We start from the raw sequence: 18,924 nt of genomic DNA, 5'->3' as shown, positions 1-18,924 counted from the left end.
GAATCTCTCACCAAATTGGTACTTAATTACAGGTACTACTCTATTGATACATTCTAGTACTACCTGATACACTATCACCATTAGATTTTATCAAATGAATAGCTCATGTTAATTACAAGCACTTACAATTTCTATTGTTTATCTCTACTATATTAAAGCACCAGTTTCAACGGTTGTCACACGTCATCTTTTTACAAAGAACCCCTTGTATTTCTTCAAAATCAATCTGTGGTACCAGATCATATCCTATCCCTATACTATTTGTTCAGCAGCGTTCTCGTACATGTCGCTCTAGCAACAAACCTCATCCATTTCGCAACAACCTCCGCCCGCTTCTTCCGCCGTTGCATCGCCACATGCGCGAGGAGGATTAGGGCGCTTGCCTCCGGATAAGGATGCTCACTAGGTGATAAAAGTTGCATCGAGTCCAGCCAACTCTGAACCTCCTCGTCGCCAAAAGGGACCGGGAGCCCGTCTCCTAGCTCACTCGTCTTCTGCTCCGATGCAAGCTCCTCCGCTCCTCTCACTCCATGGGTGACGTGGCATCAACGTAGATCTACCTAGCGTGTGCTTCGTCTGGTTATAGTTGTTCTCATCGGATCTATTATTGGTAGAAACTGCTCTAATTGTCGTGTTTTCGCAGGGGACGTCCACTCAAAAGGACACAAGCTTCTCAAATAAGCTGCTCAAGACGCAGAAGTTCGCGTTCGAGCTTGACCATCTGACCAGTTCGTTCTTTCACTCATACCCTTTGTTTCTCAATTTGGCTGTAATGAGCGCACAATACTTTAGGGATATATAGTTGTTGTCTGCAAGGGCTTCCTCTGATCTAGCGATTTTGTGCTTGGTAGGTGGATACGTTAAAGGTCAAATTGGATGTGATGAAGCCCTGGATTGCTAAGAGGGTCATTGAGCTACTTGGGTTTGACATATGTTTCTGATCCATGTAGAGTTTGTTTGATATGATACTATAAAGGCAAGAGCAAGTATATATTTCAAGGCAAGAGCAAGTATATATTTCAGTAAGCATGTTAAGCATTAGAAGATAAACTCGTTGTATTTGGTATTTCAGGAATGATCTTGTTGGCGTACTTATGCTTTTTTATGTCTTGCTACTCTTGGAGAAAATTGTTAAGTCATCACCATAAATGAATTTGCATATGTTACTTATAGAATCTTAATGATGATTTTGGTTAGGGCATCATATCTACACCATCTTCTCGCTCCCAAGTCCTAGGCCAAAACATTAGCCATAATTTAATTCGAGCATAGGGCTCCTTTTCAACTTATTTTTTCAGCCTTTTGGCTAAGATCAAGTGTAATATTTGTTTTACCAGTTCAATATCTGGTATATGAACAATATGTTTACTTTGACATTAAATTCATTTATTATGGGTATTTTTATATGGAGGGTCCATTAAGACTCTAAAGTGTCGCCTAGTCACCCAATCAATATCATCAAATACTAGGTGAACGTCCGTGCGTTGCTATGGAATGAACATGTTATGATAAGATATATTGAATAAAAAATTAATTTCCATTTTATATTTTTGTTATCATCTTTTAAAGTTCTTCGTTTTGTTTCCTTGTAACACTATTTGGTGGACCTACATGTGCTTGTACTCAGATGCAATACATGATATCATGTATTATAAATTTCTTCTTGTTATTTTTCTACCTTAGCACAAGATGGTTGCTGATCATTGCCCAATTTTGATTACTTTAGGTTACAAGCGTAGATTACATAAGTGTTCGATAAGCATTACATTAATGTACATGGTGGATTTGTTCGATGTGTAAAACTTATGTAAAAATTCTTAACTTTAAAAGATGATAACAAAAACATAAGATAGAAATTATAATTTTTTATTTTAATATATCTTATCATAACATGTTTTCGTAACCACGCAGGGACCGTTCACCCAGTATTATTAAAGTTGTGAGAGAGGTGGTGAATGAATTAGCCCCCGCGTGTTGCACGTATTAAATATATACACACACGTGCTTGCATGTCACATCATTTGTTTTCTTTTTCGTCAATAGTGAGTATATATTAATATTGGAGTCGTTGAGCCAACCTTGAATCGATCAATAAATAGCGGCGTGCACCACACCGTCAGAGCGTGTGCGGGCTTCTTCTTCTCCTACCATTACTTGCTTCAGAGCTCAGCACATCTCCGGTAGGCCGGGGTCTTTTCTTCTGCCAGGTATGCAAGTAGCCTTGCTGTTCACCTCTTTCTTGAATTCTCGTTGAGTGCTTTCCTTGTTCCAATTTGAGGTACCTGTTGTATGCATGGGTTGCCGCACACGTACGAGAGCGCAAAGAGACTGGTAAAGGGATTCATGGAAGGCTTCTTTGCCGATCGGTAGTCCAGCAGACACTCGATAAAAAAATAACCTTTGTCAAGTGTTGGATAGAACACTCAGCAAAGACTCTGTTACTGTTATTTGGCGTCATAATGTCGACTTTTTTTGCCGAGTACAAGATAACAAAAACATCTTGTCTCGATTTCAAATGACTTGCCTTGATTTGTCAAAACAATACATGGTCTTTCAAATGAACAAAGCAACCTCTAAGGTAGTGTTTGGTTGAGGAGGCAAGTAGATCGGAGCCGTTCTATCCCTGATTCTAGGAACAGAGCCGCTCTGTTCTGTGTTTGGTAATCTGGAACGGAGCGGCTATGTTTTTTGTTTGGTTGCAGAGTGAACGGAACGGACCGTGACTGTGCGAGCGGGCTGGGAACGGAGCGGCTCCGTCCGGTTGATTTTTTGGAGCGGGATGGTTCCGGATTTGAGGAGAATATTCCCTAATTGGAGTCATTCTGTTCTAGTTACTTTGTAACCAAACAACAAAACTGGGACAGAACGGCTCCGTTCTACTTGGCTTTTCAACCAAACACTACCTAAATCTTCTATGGATTCTCTACAACTATAAAAAACATTCATAAAAAACATGGAGAAGCCTCATATCATCATTATTAGTATTAGACGTATGGGATACTTTTAAATATTATTATGTGATCATTATTAATAGCATCTTACTATGATCCTCATTTTCAGAGGAATTAAAAAAAGTAAAAAAAAATATTACCATTGACATAACTAATGACTGCGAACATCAGCAAAGCAAAGATAAGAACTAACGGATGAGCAAATCAAAACAAAATGACACCTAAGCAGAGGCGACGTACTGGTAAATTAAAGCTTCTTGTGGTGCAACCTGCTTATCAAAATTATTCAAGTTCTCGATTCAGTACTAGTGCTTACATAGAATATCATTATCTATAGATTGGTTTTTCCAGTAACATAGAATTAATGCTATTTATTTATGATTGAATTATTGTCCACAACGGCCTAGCAACTAGTCTCCAAATAATTGTAGCATTTCATCTCCGATGTAGTAGCTTGGGTTTGTTCCTGGCTAATATATACCGAAGCCAGCAGGGAGAGACAAAGAGTTTGAGAGCGAGAGGATAAGGATTGGATGGAGGATAGGAGAGGGATGAGCTTGGATATAAGCTAAGATTTTTTTGGAGGGTGGCGTTAATTTTAGGGTTTAGGGTCTGCAAATGTATTTTTCAACGTGGGGTCTTTTTTTAGGGCTAGTTTGAGAACTCCATTTTTTCAAGAGTTTTTCGTTTTCCAAAAGGAAATTAATTTATTTTTCCTTGAAAAATAAAAATCCCATAAAAAATACGGTTGCTAAACTAGCCCTTATATATAAATGGACGGGTTACCTTTTGATCCGCCCATAAAAAAAGAAAGAAAACGGGACGTTGGTACAAATCATTGTTGTCTTATTTTGTATTTAAACGCCTATTATATATATATATATATATATATATATATATATATATATATATATATATATATATATATATATATATATATATATATATATATATATATGTTTTTTTTCAATACAAGAACATATATACAGGTTGATCTGCATGTCTTTTCTATTATAAATAAATATAGAAGTATACCTTATTGTTAAAACTTCTAAAGAATATATCTTCATAAGCCCTCATGTTCATGATGATTCATTTTTTTTTTGCAAGTAGCCATGGGTTCAGGTCTCTTCAAGCCTTGTGTTCATCCGGACTTCCGTGTTGTTTTCTCTAAGATGTCTTTCGGTGACAAGATTGGCTTTCTAGTACGTTTTAATTAAGAGTAATTTATATATCAAGTATTTATCTGATGTACATACTGCATAAAATAAACATACATATTCCTTGAGAATATCAGGTAGTGGTTATATATATATATATATATATATATATATATATATATATATATATATATATATATATATATATATATATATATATATATATATATATATATATATATATATATTAACGTATGATCATGAAGAGTATGTTATTATGTATGAAAATTAATCAATATACATGTAATTGATGTGGTCAATGTTTTATTTATAGCAAGATAAGGTTGTTAATTAGAGAGGATGCATGTATATATATGTGAGCACATAATTAATTACATCTTGGCATTTATGAAGTATTTTTTATACTAGAATAATTTATCACAATTAACATTTGTAACCATTTCTTTATTTGTATTATATATATACATATAAATTCTAGCGCAACTAAAAGTTGAATTATATTTTGAGCTAGTGAGGACACATTTTAATTGTTTGATCTATTTTAATTAATATCTCTGGTGTATATATTCATTTTAATATCTCAAAAAAATGTGCCAAACTAAGTTGATGCAGCATTTAATTAGGAGGGAAATTTATTTGTTATATAAGTATATTTTCAAATAAGTATGCATGCCGATATGTATTACTTTTCCCTACATATGTTTTATGTTCATAAATATGGCCATCAATTAGAAGCTGTATCATGCTTTTGTACCACCTTATTAACTACGTATTCAAATTATTTGAAGCTTCCCAATTTATATTCCTCGATCATTAGTTGAAGTATTTAATTTACATATGCTGATATGCATACCTAATTAAATTTCCAATGTATTGATTTGTTTTCTTAATTTCATGTAGTTCGTTCATGCATTTGACAAGAGAAACCTGTGGCACAAGATGCCTGTTCTGATCGGTTTACTGTACCTGAACACCCGTCGGACCCTCCTCGAAAAATACAACCTGCTAGCTGTTGGGAGTTCTCATGGTGCTCTGATTGACCCCAAGGATCAGTTCATGTACCGCACCGGAGATGGCAAGTACAATGACCCCGATAATGCTGAGGCTGGTAGCCAATACACATTTTTTGGGAGAAACATGAAGCCGGTTGATCAAGAGTATGAGGTACTTTTAATTTTCATTCAAAATTCTAAGTTCTAAAAATACAAGTTAATAAATTATCGTAATTTAATTAAGCAATTATTTCCCTTTGATTTTGGTAATTCTTGTTGTTGTGTGTGTGTAATATATATAAATATATATATATATATATAAAAATATAAATATAATATTTGCATGCTCTATATGTGCTCTTCTTATCTGCTGATTTCAATTTGCATCCCTATTATTTTGTTCAATATAAAATTAGATACTACACATATTGAATTTAGTTAATGAAAAATAAACTTGAAATTAAAGTGAAAGAAACCAATTAAAGGAGTAAAGATCACCAAAAAAGTGTGTGATTTTTATTTTTTATATAACATTTAGTTTGACACTTTGATTTCAAGATTAATTAAACTCTTTTGATGAAACTTTTTGTTTCGTAGTTCGTTCTCCAATCTTCAGAAATGTAAATGAATGAATTAACATTGAAACAAAAAAAAAGATGCGAGTTTTGTCAATATATAAAAATAAGAGTTAATAATGTGTGTTTGTTCATTTAAAAACATGACCACTTCCTTTTTAATTAGATCGTACTGTTAACAGATGGAAAATTGAGGTATACTTTGAAATCATCAGATTATGCATAAAATAATTAACTGTTATTTATCGATGTAGTTGATGAGCCCAGATCCATTTGTTGTGGCGACAAAGCTGTTAGCCAGGAGAGAATACAAGGACACAGGAAAACAGTTCAATATACTAGCAGCTGCATGGATACAGTTCATGGTTCATGACTGGATGGATCATATGGAGGATACCAAACAGGTGCATGCTTGATTTAATTCCCTAATTTGAGAGCCATAATTTTTTGAACTTAAAAATAGATCTTCATCTTCCATTGAGAATTTTAAATATACATTGCAGTTAAATGTAGCAAATTGGACAAGCGGGCCGGGTTCGGGTTCAGGTTAGACATGTTGGGTCAGTCTGACCTTCTAGAATATCATGGGTCGAATCGGATTGGGTTGCGGTGATGGACGGGTCAGCTCAGACCAATTTCTATATCAACTTTTTTGATCATAAGTTGATTTGAGTTGGATTGGGTCAGTTTTGGATCAGGTCAGATTAGGTCAATTTAACTTTTTGGAAAATGTTAGGTCGGGTCGGATTTCGAGTCAAGTCGAGCAATTTTCTATCGGGCTCATCCACATCTAATAGTAGTTGATATATAATTCGATTTCCTTGGTTTCTTCCAGATTGAAATCACAGCTCCAAACGAAGTGGCCAATAAGTGCCCACTCAAATCATTCAAGTTCTATGCCACAAAAGAACTGCCTACGAATTCTGATGGAACAATAAAGACTGGTTACTACAATGTCCGCACAGCTTGGTGGTGAGTAATGCTAAAATTTTCTCAAGTTAAGGTCATTGTCATAAATTTCTCTTAAGCGCAAATAATGAATTAAAAAAAGATGATTGATGAATTTATATATAAATCAATGCACATTTGCGCATAAAATGTCATAATTTTTTGCAATTTCTATGATTATATATACTAAGGGACGGGAGTGCAATATATGGTAATAATGATAAAAAGGCAGAAAAGCTCAGGACTTATGTTGATGGAAAACTAGTGATCGGAGATGACGGTCTTCTTTTGCATGAGGAGAATGGTGTGGCATTATTGGGCGATGTCCGCAACAGTTGGGTTGGGGTTTCGATCTTACAAGCTCTTTTTGTTAAGGAACACAATGCAGTGTGTGATGCAATAAAGGTAAGAGAAGCATCGCTATTATTATCTATTTATTTAGTTTATATGAAGAATTTGATGTTCTTGATTTCTTTCCACCGTACCGATAAAGCTGTTTTTTATTAATTACCAAGACATTAATTTTTTATGCTAAAATATGAAGAAACAATTACAAATGTCCTTTTAATCTCAGGAAGAACATCCCAACCTATCAGACGAAGAATTATATCGATATGCTAGATTGGTCACTTCTGCTGTCATTGCAAAGGTTCACACTATTGATTGGACTGTGGAGCTTCTCAAGACTAAGACCATGAGAGCTGGAATGCGCGCAAATTGGTGAGGATATATTATCTCATTTTCTCATATTTGTTGAAAGAAAACAATTAACGCTGGTATTACTTTTCCAAGTGGAAATTTTATTTACATCTGCAAATTCAAATAAATTAATTAGTGAGATTGTGTACAAATTTACCTCATATTCTAATTCTTTTGTGAAGGTATGGTTTATTGGGTAAGAAAATAAAAGATACATTTGGTCACATAGGAGGACCGGCATTAGGTGGGCTTGTGGGATTGAAGAAGCCGATCAACCATGGCGTACCTTATTCTTTGACTGAAGAGTTTACTAGTGTTTACAGAATGCACTCCCTATTACCAAGCACTCTTAAGCTCAGGGATCCGACCGGCCAACCCGATGCAAATAATTCCCCACCGTACTTGAAAGAGTGAGTAGACAATTTATATATGTTTGACATCCATTCCTCTCATTTTTATGTAGAATTAAATCACACAGAAAAGAGTGATACAGATTATAAAGAATTGAACAAAAAAAAGTTAAGACATTATTCTATTAGATCTCGACTTTTACATAATGCATTACTCAACCAGACTTTAGACACTGAACTTGACACAACAAACAGCTACATTATTATGTTTTTTAGCTTCTTAACTATAGAATAAAAATATAGCTAGAATGTATAAGTTTTCTGCTCGATTAGCACATTTTTAGTATAACTAACATAAACACTGACTCAAATTCTTTCTTGTGTCGAAACATAGCGTCGATATTGGAGAGTTGGTTGGTCTCAAGGGGGAAGGACAACTATCGAAAATAGGCTTTGAAATGGAAATATTATCAATGGGATATCAAGCTTGTGGTGCACTTGAACTATGGAACTACCCAAGTTTCTTCAGGGACCTCATACCACAAAATTTGGATGGTACCAATCGATCTGACAGGATCGACCTTGCTGCCCTAGAAGGTATGAAATTTGGACCCAATTTGTACCATATCAGTAGAGGATCATGATTTTGCACCATGTCAAATTGTTACAAGGGTCCACCAAGAATACTCCAATGCATGAAAATATTTAAAATAACTCATATATAGTGGCAACAAATTAAGCACTAGAACAAATATGGTAACCTTAAACTACTATGTTGAAATTTATCACGACATACTTTTCAATTTTCAAGAATTCCCAAACTATTATTCTGTACTAACTAGATTGAAAATACAAGGTTCCCTTACCAAGACATATATCATGTTTGTATCCTGTAACCTTGGCACCATCCTCTAATTAAGCAATCACAACTACCATTTATTTTAAAAACAAGGACATTGCTGCATACTAGTATAAATAACAATGTTAAGCAAAAATTGTACTCTTTAAGTTAAATATAATAAAGATGATTACTGTTTCTAATGCCTTTGATAATGATTACACTAAGGCCCTGTTTGGGAACAAAGTTTTTGAAAACCACAGTTTTTGAAATACTATACTATACTTTAGTTATGACAATACCGTAGTTTATAATACCGCAGTTTTGAAAACTGAGGTCCAGAGCTAAGTTTAGAATGCCTTAAAACAACTATAGTATTTGCAATACTTCAGTTTTGAAAACAGAGATTTTACCCAGCTTGCCAAACACCATTATGTATATAATACTGCAGTATTTGAGAATACTGCAGTATTCTTTCAAAACTGCAGAAAAACTTTGTTCCCAAACACCCCCTAAGATTGATGTCATTTTATTTTCCTCCAAATTAAAGTATACAGAGATAGGGAGAGAAGTGTACCGAGGTACAATGAGTTCAGGAGAAGACTATTTCTGATTCCAATAAAATGCTGGGAGGATCTGACAAGTGACAAGGACGCAATTGAAGCCATAAGAGCAATATATGGAGACGATGTAGAGAAATTGGATCTTCTTGTTGGTCTTATGGCAGAGAAAAAAATCAAGGGGTTTGCCATAAGCGAAACAGCATTCAACATTTTCATTTTAATGGCATCGAGGTGAGATTTAGTTTTAACTGATATTTAGTGCTAGACAAAGTACCAAATTTGATTTAAGCCCTCGCTAAATGTATTAGGCCACAACTGAGAATGTGGCCCTAAGCTAATTTTGACTGATTCAAAATTTACCCAAGCCAATTTTCAAAAAGGCAAGAAAGCATAAGGTTGTGACCATTTTGGGTACTTTAAGATATGAATATTAATTTATTAGTAGATCCAGAATGTTACCAGCAAAAAGAAGTCAAATGTGGAAGTACTAGTTTGAGATGATAACCACTAAGTTAAGATATGAATATTAATTTAACATCTCTATAAACAGGAGACTGGAAGCAGATCGATTTTTTACAAGCAATTTCAATGAGAAAACATACACAAAGAAGGGGATGCAATGGGTCAAAACAACTGAAGGCCTACGGGATGTGATCAACCGGCACTACCCTGAAATCAGTGCCAAGTGGATGAAGTCCTCTAGTGCTTTCTCTGTGTGGGATGCAGACTACTAGTGCAAAAATAAAGCCCCCCTGCCATATTTTCAATTTGTCAAGTTTTATGAAGTATTATTTGTTTACAGAATGATGGTGTTTGTTCAGTGCAAATAAATATACTTAATATAAATATGTCATTGTAATATATGTAATAGGATTCATTGTTGAATGACACAAGTTGTATGCTTATTTTTTTACAATTTATTGTACATTATTATTTGTTCATTGTAATTAAATATGGCTGGGAAAATAAGTAGGAGGAGACCATATGACATCTACCTTCAATCTTCTCCGAGATTACATCTTTCTTTTGGTTTTGGTCAACAACGTGTCATGGTTTCTAGAATCAATAGACAATAAGATTTGTGTTAGGCAGGAGTGCTAGCACAGACTCACTCCGAATGGTGAGCTACGGGAGGCTCGAAAGTCGATCTGAGACGAATGTGTTATGTTGGTCACTGGTTCTCGATTGCTATATACAATAAAAAACTAGACAACACAATATTGAAAGAGATAATCAACCTTCGTCTTCGAGTAGTCATCCCCTTGAGAAGACTTCTTCGTGGACAAAGGTTGAGATTTTATCAAATGAATTGTGATTTCTCATTTTCAATAAATAAACAAATGTAAAAGGTATTAAGAAGCTTTAACATGACAATTAATCTTACACATCAATAATATATTTCTGCTCCTTCGTATATTAAATTTACAAACATACCTTTGGCTCTAGAAAGCGATTTAGAGCGAAGGTGAAGAGAAGATAACACACAACAGTTGTTAGGCCCCTTCAAAAATGTACTTTATGCAGGGCATTATTCATCTATTTATAAGGAGTCGTACAACTTCGTACAATATTACATTTATGCCCTCAAAGATTACACACAAAGTTTACAAATAGCACAGGGACAACATTGTCTTTTGCCCTCAGCGACTTGGATAACACCTTCTCCTTGTATTGTCTTACTATGTTGTTATGACGAAGTTACCTTCGTTACCCTTCCATCGTTCCGCATCGAAACTATTCTGGCTCCGAAGCTCTTGTAATACTTTGGCAACATGCTTGTCGGGGACCATAATTAGGGGCACCCCCAAGACTCCTAATCTCAGCTGGTAACCCCCATCAGCACAAAGATGCAAAGGCCTGATGGGCGCAATTCAGGTCAAGGCTCCGTCCCCTCAAGGGACACGATCTCGCCTCGCCCGAGCCCAGCCTCAGGCAAAGACAACCGACCCAGGAGGATTCATGTCTCGCCCGAGGGTCCCCTCAAGCAACGGGCACACCTTCGACTCGTCCGAGGCCCAGCTCGGGCAGGCTTCGCGGAGAAGCAACCTTGGCCAGATCGCCTCGCCAGCCGACCGGATCGCAGGAGCATTCAATGAAAGGATCGCCTGACACCTTATCCTGACGCGCGCTCCTCGGTCAACAAGGCCAATGTGACTGCAGTCACTTCGCCCCTCCACTGACTGACCTGACAGGAAAACAGTGCCGCCTGCCCTGCTCCGACTGCTGTGCCACCCGCCAGGGTGAGACTGACAGCAGCCAAGTCCAGCCTCGGGCGCCATAGGAAGCTCCGCCTCGCCCGACCCCAGGGCTCGGACTCAACCTCGACACCGGAAGACGGACTCCGCCTCGCACGACCCCAGGGCTCGGACTCAACCTCGACACCGGAAGACGGACTCCGCCTCGCCCGACCCCAGGGCTCGGACTCAACCTCGACCTCGGAAGACGGACTCCGCCTCGCCCGACCCTAGGGCTCGGACTCAGCCCCGACCTCAGAGGAATCACCGCCTCGCCCAACCTTGGGCTCGGACCGACCACGCTACAGGGGGCCCATCATTACCCTACCCCTAGCTAGCTCAGGCTACGGGGAACAAGACCAGCGTCCCATCTGGCTCACCCCGGTAAACAAGTAATGATGGCACCCCGCGTGCTCCATGACGACGGCAATTCTCAGCCCCTTACGGAAGCAAGGAGACGTCAACAAGGATCCGACAGCACCCAACAGCTGTGCTTCCACAGGGCCCAAGCGCTCCTCCGACGGCCACGACATCACATGAATAGGGCAGCAACACCTCTCCAACAGCCACGTTGGCATGTACATAGGACTCTGGCTCCTCCCTGCTAGACACGTTAGCACATTGCTACGCTCCCTGTTGTACACCTGGACCCTCTCCTTACAACTATAAAAGGAAGGTCCAGGGCCCTCATACAGAAAGGTGGCCGCGCGGGAGGATGGGCTGACGCACAGGCTCTCTCTCTCTCCCTCCCTCGCGAACGCTTGTAACCCCCTACTGCAAGCGCATCCGCCCTGGGCGCAGGACAACACGAGGCCGTGGTTCCCCTTATTTGCTCCCCCTTGTGCTCCGTCTCGCGCCGACCCGTCTAGGCTGGGACACGCAGCGACAATTTACTCGTCGGTCCAGGGACCCACCGGGGTCGAAACGCCGACAGTTGGCGTGCCAGGTAGGGGCCTGCTGCGTGTTGACGAACAGCTTCCCGTCAAGCTCCAGATGGGTAGTCTCCAGCAACCTCTCCAACCCGGGATGATGCTCTGTTTCGAGAGCCTTGAGTTCATGTCCCTCGACGACAGCTACGACATGATACTCCTTCCTCCGCCGCGCGACAACGACAATGGCGGCCGTCAGCCCGCCCGCCGGCGGCGGAATCTACGACGTCTTCCCCGCGTGACAGAAGAACAGCATCCGGGTCTGTCCCGTCACCTTCCCCGCCGACGAAGGAGGAGGCGGGGCGACCATGGCCAAGCCGGAGGCGGCACCTCGTCGGCTGTCGAGCGAGTCGACGATGCCTGCGCCCCAGCGGGGGACACGTCGGGCGTTGACCTCGCGTCTGAGACGAAGACGAGCGTCGTATCCCCGCAACACGCCAACCCCAAGCAGACGGACGACGCCAGCACGCTCGCGAAGGACTTGTTAGGTGTTAGCCTCGTACCTGAGATAACGGTGCAGTCCGTCCCCAACGCGACTTCGTCACCATCCATCGATCAAGAGGTACCATCCGTTTTTCATCCTGTGCCTTTTAGATTCAGCTTCGACCCACCAAGCGACCCCGCTTCGGTGGATGCTTTCATAAAGGCATATCAGAACCTTCCGGGGTATCATATGTGGTCAACCTGGGACCGACTGACGGCCGTCTCGACCTACGACCCCCCGGGTTCCGAGGAAGATGACGAGCCCGACTATGGTTGGGATTTCTCCGGGCTTGGTAACCCCAGTGCCATGCGAGACTTCATGACCGCATGTGACTACTGCCTCTCCGATTGCTCCGATGGTAGCCACAGCCTCGGCGACAAGGACTGTGGCCTAAGTCGCGAATGTTTCCACGTCGATCTAGGGGGTCTCAACGAAGTCAACCACCTTGGTATGCCGGAGGATGGCGATCCCCCTAGGCCTGCGCCTCGTGTTGACATCCTTCGGGCGCTAGCTGTGGTCCCAGTCCCTGTTGGGGGTCAGGACGCACAGCTCGAGCAAATCCGCGAGATGCAGGCCAAGCTCGACGAGGAAGCAGGACAACTTGTGCAGCTCCGGCAAAATATCGGGTAGGAGGGGGCAGGCCAAGCACCGGCCGGAGAAGCGCGTCATCTGGCCCAGGACGTCCAGCACCGCATCGCCAACGATGCCAGGGCAAGGTTGCCCCCGGCTTCCAGTGGGGTCGGCCAGAACCTGGCTGCAGCAGTAATACTACTCCGAGCGATGCCGGAACCATCCACCACCGAGGGGCGGCGTATCCAGGGAGAGCTCAAGAATCTCCTAGAGGATGCCGCGGTCCGATGGACCGAAAGCTCTGCCTCCCGAAGGCAAGGGTACCCCTCGGAGCATCGCGCCGCGACTTCCCGATTCATGCGGGAAGCCTCGGTCCACACCGGGCGCATGCGGGACACAGCGCCTACGGCCCAGGGATGCCTCGGCAACGAGCACCACCGCCGCGACCGTCGAGCCCACCTCGACGATAAGGTGCGCCGAGGCTACCACCCCAGGCGTGGGGGACGCTACGACAGCGGGGAGGATCGGAGCCCCTCGCCCGAACCACCCGGTCCGCAAGCTTTCAGCCGGGCCATACGACGGGCGCCGTTCCCGACCCGGTTCCGAACCCCGACTACCATCACCAAGTACTCGGGAAAGACAAGGCCGGAACTGTGGCTCGCGGACTACCGGCTGGCCTGCCAGCTGGGTGGAATGGACGATGACGACCTCATCATCCACAACCTCCCCCTGTTCCTCTCCGACGCCGCCCGAGCCTGGCTGGAGCATCTGCCTCATGCGCAAATCTCCAACTGAGACGACCTGGTCAAGGCCTTCACCGGCAACTTCTAGGGCACATACGTGCGCCCTAGGAACTCCCGGGATCTCCGAAGCTGCCGCCAGCAGCCGGGAGAATCCCTACGGGACTACATCCGGCGATTTTCGAAGCAGCGCACCGAGCTGCCCAACATCACCGACTCAGATGTCATCGGCGCGTTCCTCGCCGGTACCACTTGCCACGACCTGGTGAGCAAGCTGGGCCGTAAGACTCCCACCAGGGTGAGCGAGCTGATGGACATCACCACCAAGTTCGCCTCTGGTTAGGAGGCGGTCGAGGTCATCTTCCGGAAGGACAAGCAGCCTCAAGGGCGCCAGCCGGAAGACGTCCCCGAGGCGTCCGCTCAGCGCGGCACCAAGAAGAAGAGCAAGAAGAAGTTGCAAGCAAAACGCGACGCCACCGACGTAGACCTTGTCGCCGCCACCGAGCACAGGAACCCTCGGAAGCCTCTTGGAGGCGCCAACCTGTTCGACAAGATGATCAAGGAGTCGTGCCCCTATCATCAGGGTCCTGTCAAGCACACCCTTGAGGAGTGTGTCATGCTTCGGCGCTACTTCCACAAGGTCGGGCCACCGGCTGAAGGTGGCAGAGCCCACGACAACGGCAAGAAGGAGGGCCACAAGGCAGAAGAGTTCCTTGAGGTCCATGACTGCTTCATGATCTACGGTGGGCAAGTGGCGAACGCCTCGGCTCGGCACCGTAAGCAAGAGCGCCGGGAGGTCTGCTCGGTGAAGGTGGCGGCGCCAGTCTACCTAGACTTGTCCGACAAGCCCATCACCTTCGACCAAGGCGACCACCCCGACCGCGTGCCGAGCCCGGGAAAGTACCCGCTCGTTGTCGATCCCGTCATCGGCAACGTCAGGCTTACCAAGGTCCTCATGGACGGAGGCAACAGCCTCAACATCATCTACGCCAAGACCCTCGGGCTCCTGCAGATCGATTTGTCCACGATCCGGGCCGGCGCGGCGCCCTTTCACGAGATCATCCCTAGGAAGCGCGTCCAACCCCTTGGGCAACTCGATCTGCCCGTCTGCTTCGGGACTCCCTCCAACTTCCGAAAGGAAACCCTCACGTTCGAGGTGGTCGGGTTCCGAGGAACCTACCACGCAGTGTTGGGGAGACCATGCTACGCCAAGTTCATGGCCGTCCCCAACTACACCTACCTCAAGCTCAAGATGTCGGGCCCCAATGGGGTCATCACCGTCGGCTCCACGTACCGACACGCGTACGAATGCGATGTGGAGTGCGTGGAGTACGCCGAGGCCCTCGCCGAATCCGAGGCCCTCATCGCCGACCTGGAGAGCCTCTCCAAGGAGGTGCCAGATGCGAAGCGCCACGCTGGCAACTTCGAGCCAGCTGAGACGGTTAAGTCCGTCCCTCTCGACTCCAGCAACGACGCCTCCAAGCAAGTCCGGATCGGCTCCGAGCTCGACCCCAAATAGGAAGCAGTGCTCGTCAACTTTCTCCGCGCAAACGCCGAGGTTTTTGCGTGGAGTCCCTCGGACATGCCTGGCATACCGAGGGATGTCGCCGAGCACTCGCTGGATATCCGAGCTGGAGCCCGACCCGTGAAGCATCCTCTGCGCCGATTCGACGAAGAAAAGCGTAGAGCCATAGGCGAGGAGATCCACAAGCTGATGGCTGCAGGGTTCATCAAAGAGGTATTCCATCCCGAATGGCTAGCCAACCCTGTGCTTGTGAAAAAGAAAGGTGGGAAATGGCGGATGTGTGTAGACTACACTGGTCTAAACAAAGCATATCCGAAGGTTCCCTACCTTCTGCCTCGCATCGATCAAATCGTGGATTCCACTGCTGGGTGCGAAACCCTGTCATTCCTTGATGCCTACTCAGGGTATCACCAAATCAGGATGAAAGAGTCCGACCAGCTCGCGACTTCTTTCATCACACCTTTTGGCATGTACTGCTACATCACTATTCCATTCGGTTTGAGGAACGCGGGTGCGACATACCAAAGATGCATGAACCACGTGTTCGGAGAGCCCATTAGTCAAACGGTCGAGGCTTACGTCGATGACATCGTAGTCAAGACGAGGAAAGCCTCCGACCTCCTCTCTGACCTTGAAACGACATTCAAGTGTCTCAAGGCGAAAGGCGTAAAACTCAATCCCGAGAAGTGTGTCTTCGGAGTCCCCCGAGGCATGCTCCTAGGGTTCATCGTCTCCGAGCGGGGCATCGAGGCCAACCCGGAGAAAATCGCGGCCATCACCAACATGGGCCCCATCAAGGACTTGAAAGGAGTATAGAGGGTCATGGGATGCCTTGCGGCTCTGAGCCGCTTCATCTCGCGCCTCGGCGAAAGAGGCCTACCTCTGTACCACCTCTTAAGGAAGGCCGAGCGCTTCACTTGGACCCCCGAGGCCGAGGAAGGCCTCGAGAACTTAAAGGCGCTCCTTTCAAGCGCGCCCATCTTGGTACCGCCCGCTGCGGGAGAAGCCCTCTTGATCTACGTAGCCGCAACCACTCAGGTGGTCAGCACCGCGATCGTAGTCGAGAGACAAGAAGAAGGGCATGCATTGCTCGTCCAGAGGCCGGTCTACTTCATCAGTGAGGTACTGTCCGAGACCAAAATCCGCTACCCGCAAATTCAGAAGCTACTGTACGCGGTAATTCTGACGCGGCGAAAGTTGCGACACTACTTCGAGTCTCATCCGGTGACTGTGGTGTCATCCTTCCCCCTGGGGAGATCATCCAGTGCCGAGAGGCCTCGGGCAGGATTGCAAAGTGGGCGGTGGAGATCATGGGCGAGACAATCTCGTTTGCCCCTCGGAAGGCCATCAAGTCCCAAGTCCTGGCGGACTTTGTGGCTGAATGGGTCGACACCCAGCTTCCCACAGCTCCGATCCAACCGGAACTCTGGACCATGTTTTTCGACGGATCGTTGATGAAAACAGGAGCGGGCGTGGACCTGCTCTTCATCTCACCCCTCGGGAAGCACCTCCGCTACGTGCTGCGCCTCCATTTCCCGGCGTCCAACAACGTGGCCGAGTACGAGGCTCTGGTTAACGGGTTGTGCATCGCCATCGAGCTAGGGGTCCGACGCCTCGATGCTCGGGGCGACTCGCAGGTTGTCATCGACCAAGTCATGAAGAACTCCCATTGTCGCGACCCGAAGATGGAAGCCTACTGCGACGAGGTTCGGCACCTAGAGGACAAGTTCTACGGGCTCGAGCTCAACCACATCGCTCGACAATACAACGAGACTGCGGACGAGCTGGCTAAGATAGCCTCGAGGCACACAACGGTTCCTCCGGACGTCTTCTCCCGAGACCTACATCAACCCTCCATCAAGACCGACGACATGCCCGAGCCCGAGGAGGCCTCGGCCCAGCCTGAGGCACCCTCGGCCCCCGAGGGTGAGGCACTGCGCGTCAAGGAAGAGCGGAATGGGGTCACGCCTAGTCGAAACTGGCAGACCCCGTACCTGCAATATCTCCACCGAGGAGAGCTACCCCTCGACAGGGCTAAAGCTCGGCGACTGGCACGGCGCGCCAAGTCGTTCGTCTTGCTGGGTGATGGAAAGGAGCTCTACCACCGCAGCCCCTCAAGCATCCTCCAGCGATGCATATCCATCACCAAAGGTCAGGAGTTATTACAAGAAATACACTCGGGGGCTTGCGGTCACCACGCGGCACCTCGGGCCCTCGTTGGAAACGCCTTCCGACAGGGTTTCTACTGGCCAACTGCGGTGGCCGACGCCACTAGGATTGTACGCACCTGCCAAGGGTGTCAATTCTACGCAAGGCAGACGCACCTGCCCGCTCAGGCCTTGCAAACAATACCCATCACCTGGTCGTTTGTTGTGTGGGGTCTGGACCTCGTCGGTCCCTTGCAGAAGGCACCCGGGGGCCACACGCACCTGTTGGTCGCTATCGACAAATTCTCCAAGTGGATTGAGGTCCGACCCCTAAACAACATCAGATCCGAACAGGCGGTGGCGTTCTTCACCAACATCATCCATCGCTTCGGGGTCCCGAACTCCATCATCACCGACAACGGCACCCAGTTCACTGGCAGAAAGTTCCTGGACTTCTACGAGGACCACCACGTTCGGGTGGACTGGGCCACCATAGCTCACCCCATGACGAATGGGCAGGTAGAGCGTGCCAACGACATGATTCTACAGGGACTCAAGCTGAGGATCTACAACGACCTCAACAAGTTCGGCATGCGATGGATGAAGGAACTCCCCTCGGTGGTCTGGAGTCTGAGGACGACGCCAAGCCGAGCCACAGGCTTCACGCCGTTTTTTCTAGTATATGGGGCCGAGGCTATCTTACCCACAAACTTAGAATACGGTTCCCCGAGGACAAGGACGTACGACGACCGAAGCAACCAGTCCAGCCGAGAAGACTCACTGGACCAGCTGGTAGAGGCTCAGGACGTAGCCTTTCTACACTCGACGCGGTATCAGCAGTCCCTGCAACGCTACCACGCCCGAGGGGTTCGGTCCCGAGACCTCCAAGTGGGCGACTTGGTGCTTCGGCTACGACAAGACGCCCGAGGGCGCCACAAGCTCACACCTCCCTGGGAAGGGCCGTTCATCATCGCCAAGATTTTGAAGCCCGGAACATACAAGCTGGCCAACAGTCAAGGCGAGGTCTACAACAACGCTTGGAACATCCGACAGCTACGTCACTTCTACCCTTAAGATGTTTTCAAGTCATTCATATACCTCGTTTACATACACAAATAAAGTCTAACCATCAAGGAAGGGTCAGCCTTGCCTCGGCAAAGCCCGACCCTCCCTCGGGGGCTAGAAGGGGGGTACCCCC

The 18,924-nt window shown here is 45.6% G+C and overlaps 1 protein-coding gene and 1 non-coding gene across 2 annotated transcripts; both read left to right on the top strand.

The window, feature by feature from the left end:
* The first annotated feature begins 1,286 nt into the window (after window positions 1–1,286).
* On the top strand, window positions 1,287–1,485 carry LOC111589694 (U2 spliceosomal RNA). Its single transcript, XR_004850937.1, has one exon. It is a non-coding gene; the product is annotated as a U2 spliceosomal RNA (small nuclear RNA).
* Window positions 1,486–2,175: 690 nt separating this feature from the next.
* LOC101027254 (fatty acid alpha-dioxygenase) lies at window positions 2,176–9,831 on the top strand. Its single transcript, NM_001279981.1, has 11 exons — window positions 2,176–2,207; window positions 4,065–4,156; window positions 5,033–5,296; window positions 5,954–6,103; window positions 6,535–6,671; window positions 6,839–7,052; window positions 7,222–7,367; window positions 7,529–7,756; window positions 8,091–8,293; window positions 9,085–9,328; window positions 9,648–9,831. Exons 2-11 carry the CDS (start codon window positions 4,067–4,069, stop codon window positions 9,829–9,831), a joined length of 1,860 nt encoding a protein of 619 aa, NP_001266910.1. The 5' UTR covers window positions 2,176–2,207; window positions 4,065–4,066.
* Window positions 9,832–18,924: the final 9,093 nt, after the last annotated feature.

This window comes from Zea mays, chromosome 6, assembly GCF_902167145.1.
Source record: "Zea mays cultivar B73 chromosome 6, Zm-B73-REFERENCE-NAM-5.0, whole genome shotgun sequence".
Taxonomy (NCBI): Eukaryota; Viridiplantae; Streptophyta; class Magnoliopsida; order Poales; family Poaceae; genus Zea; species Zea mays.
This window is presented reverse-complemented; position numbering and strand designations above follow the sequence as displayed.

Coding starts and splice junctions, on each gene's coding strand:
- LOC101027254 (NM_001279981.1), top strand. CDS start 4,067: ATGGGTTCAGGTCTCTTCAAGCCTTGTGTTCATCCGGACTTCCGTGTT. Junction 5,297..5,953: donor CGGTTGATCAAGAGTATGAG/GTACTTTTAATT, acceptor TTATCGATGTAG/TTGATGAGCCCAGATCCATT. Junction 7,757..8,090: donor TCCCCACCGTACTTGAAAGA/GTGAGTAGACAA, acceptor GTCGAAACATAG/CGTCGATATTGGAGAGTTGG.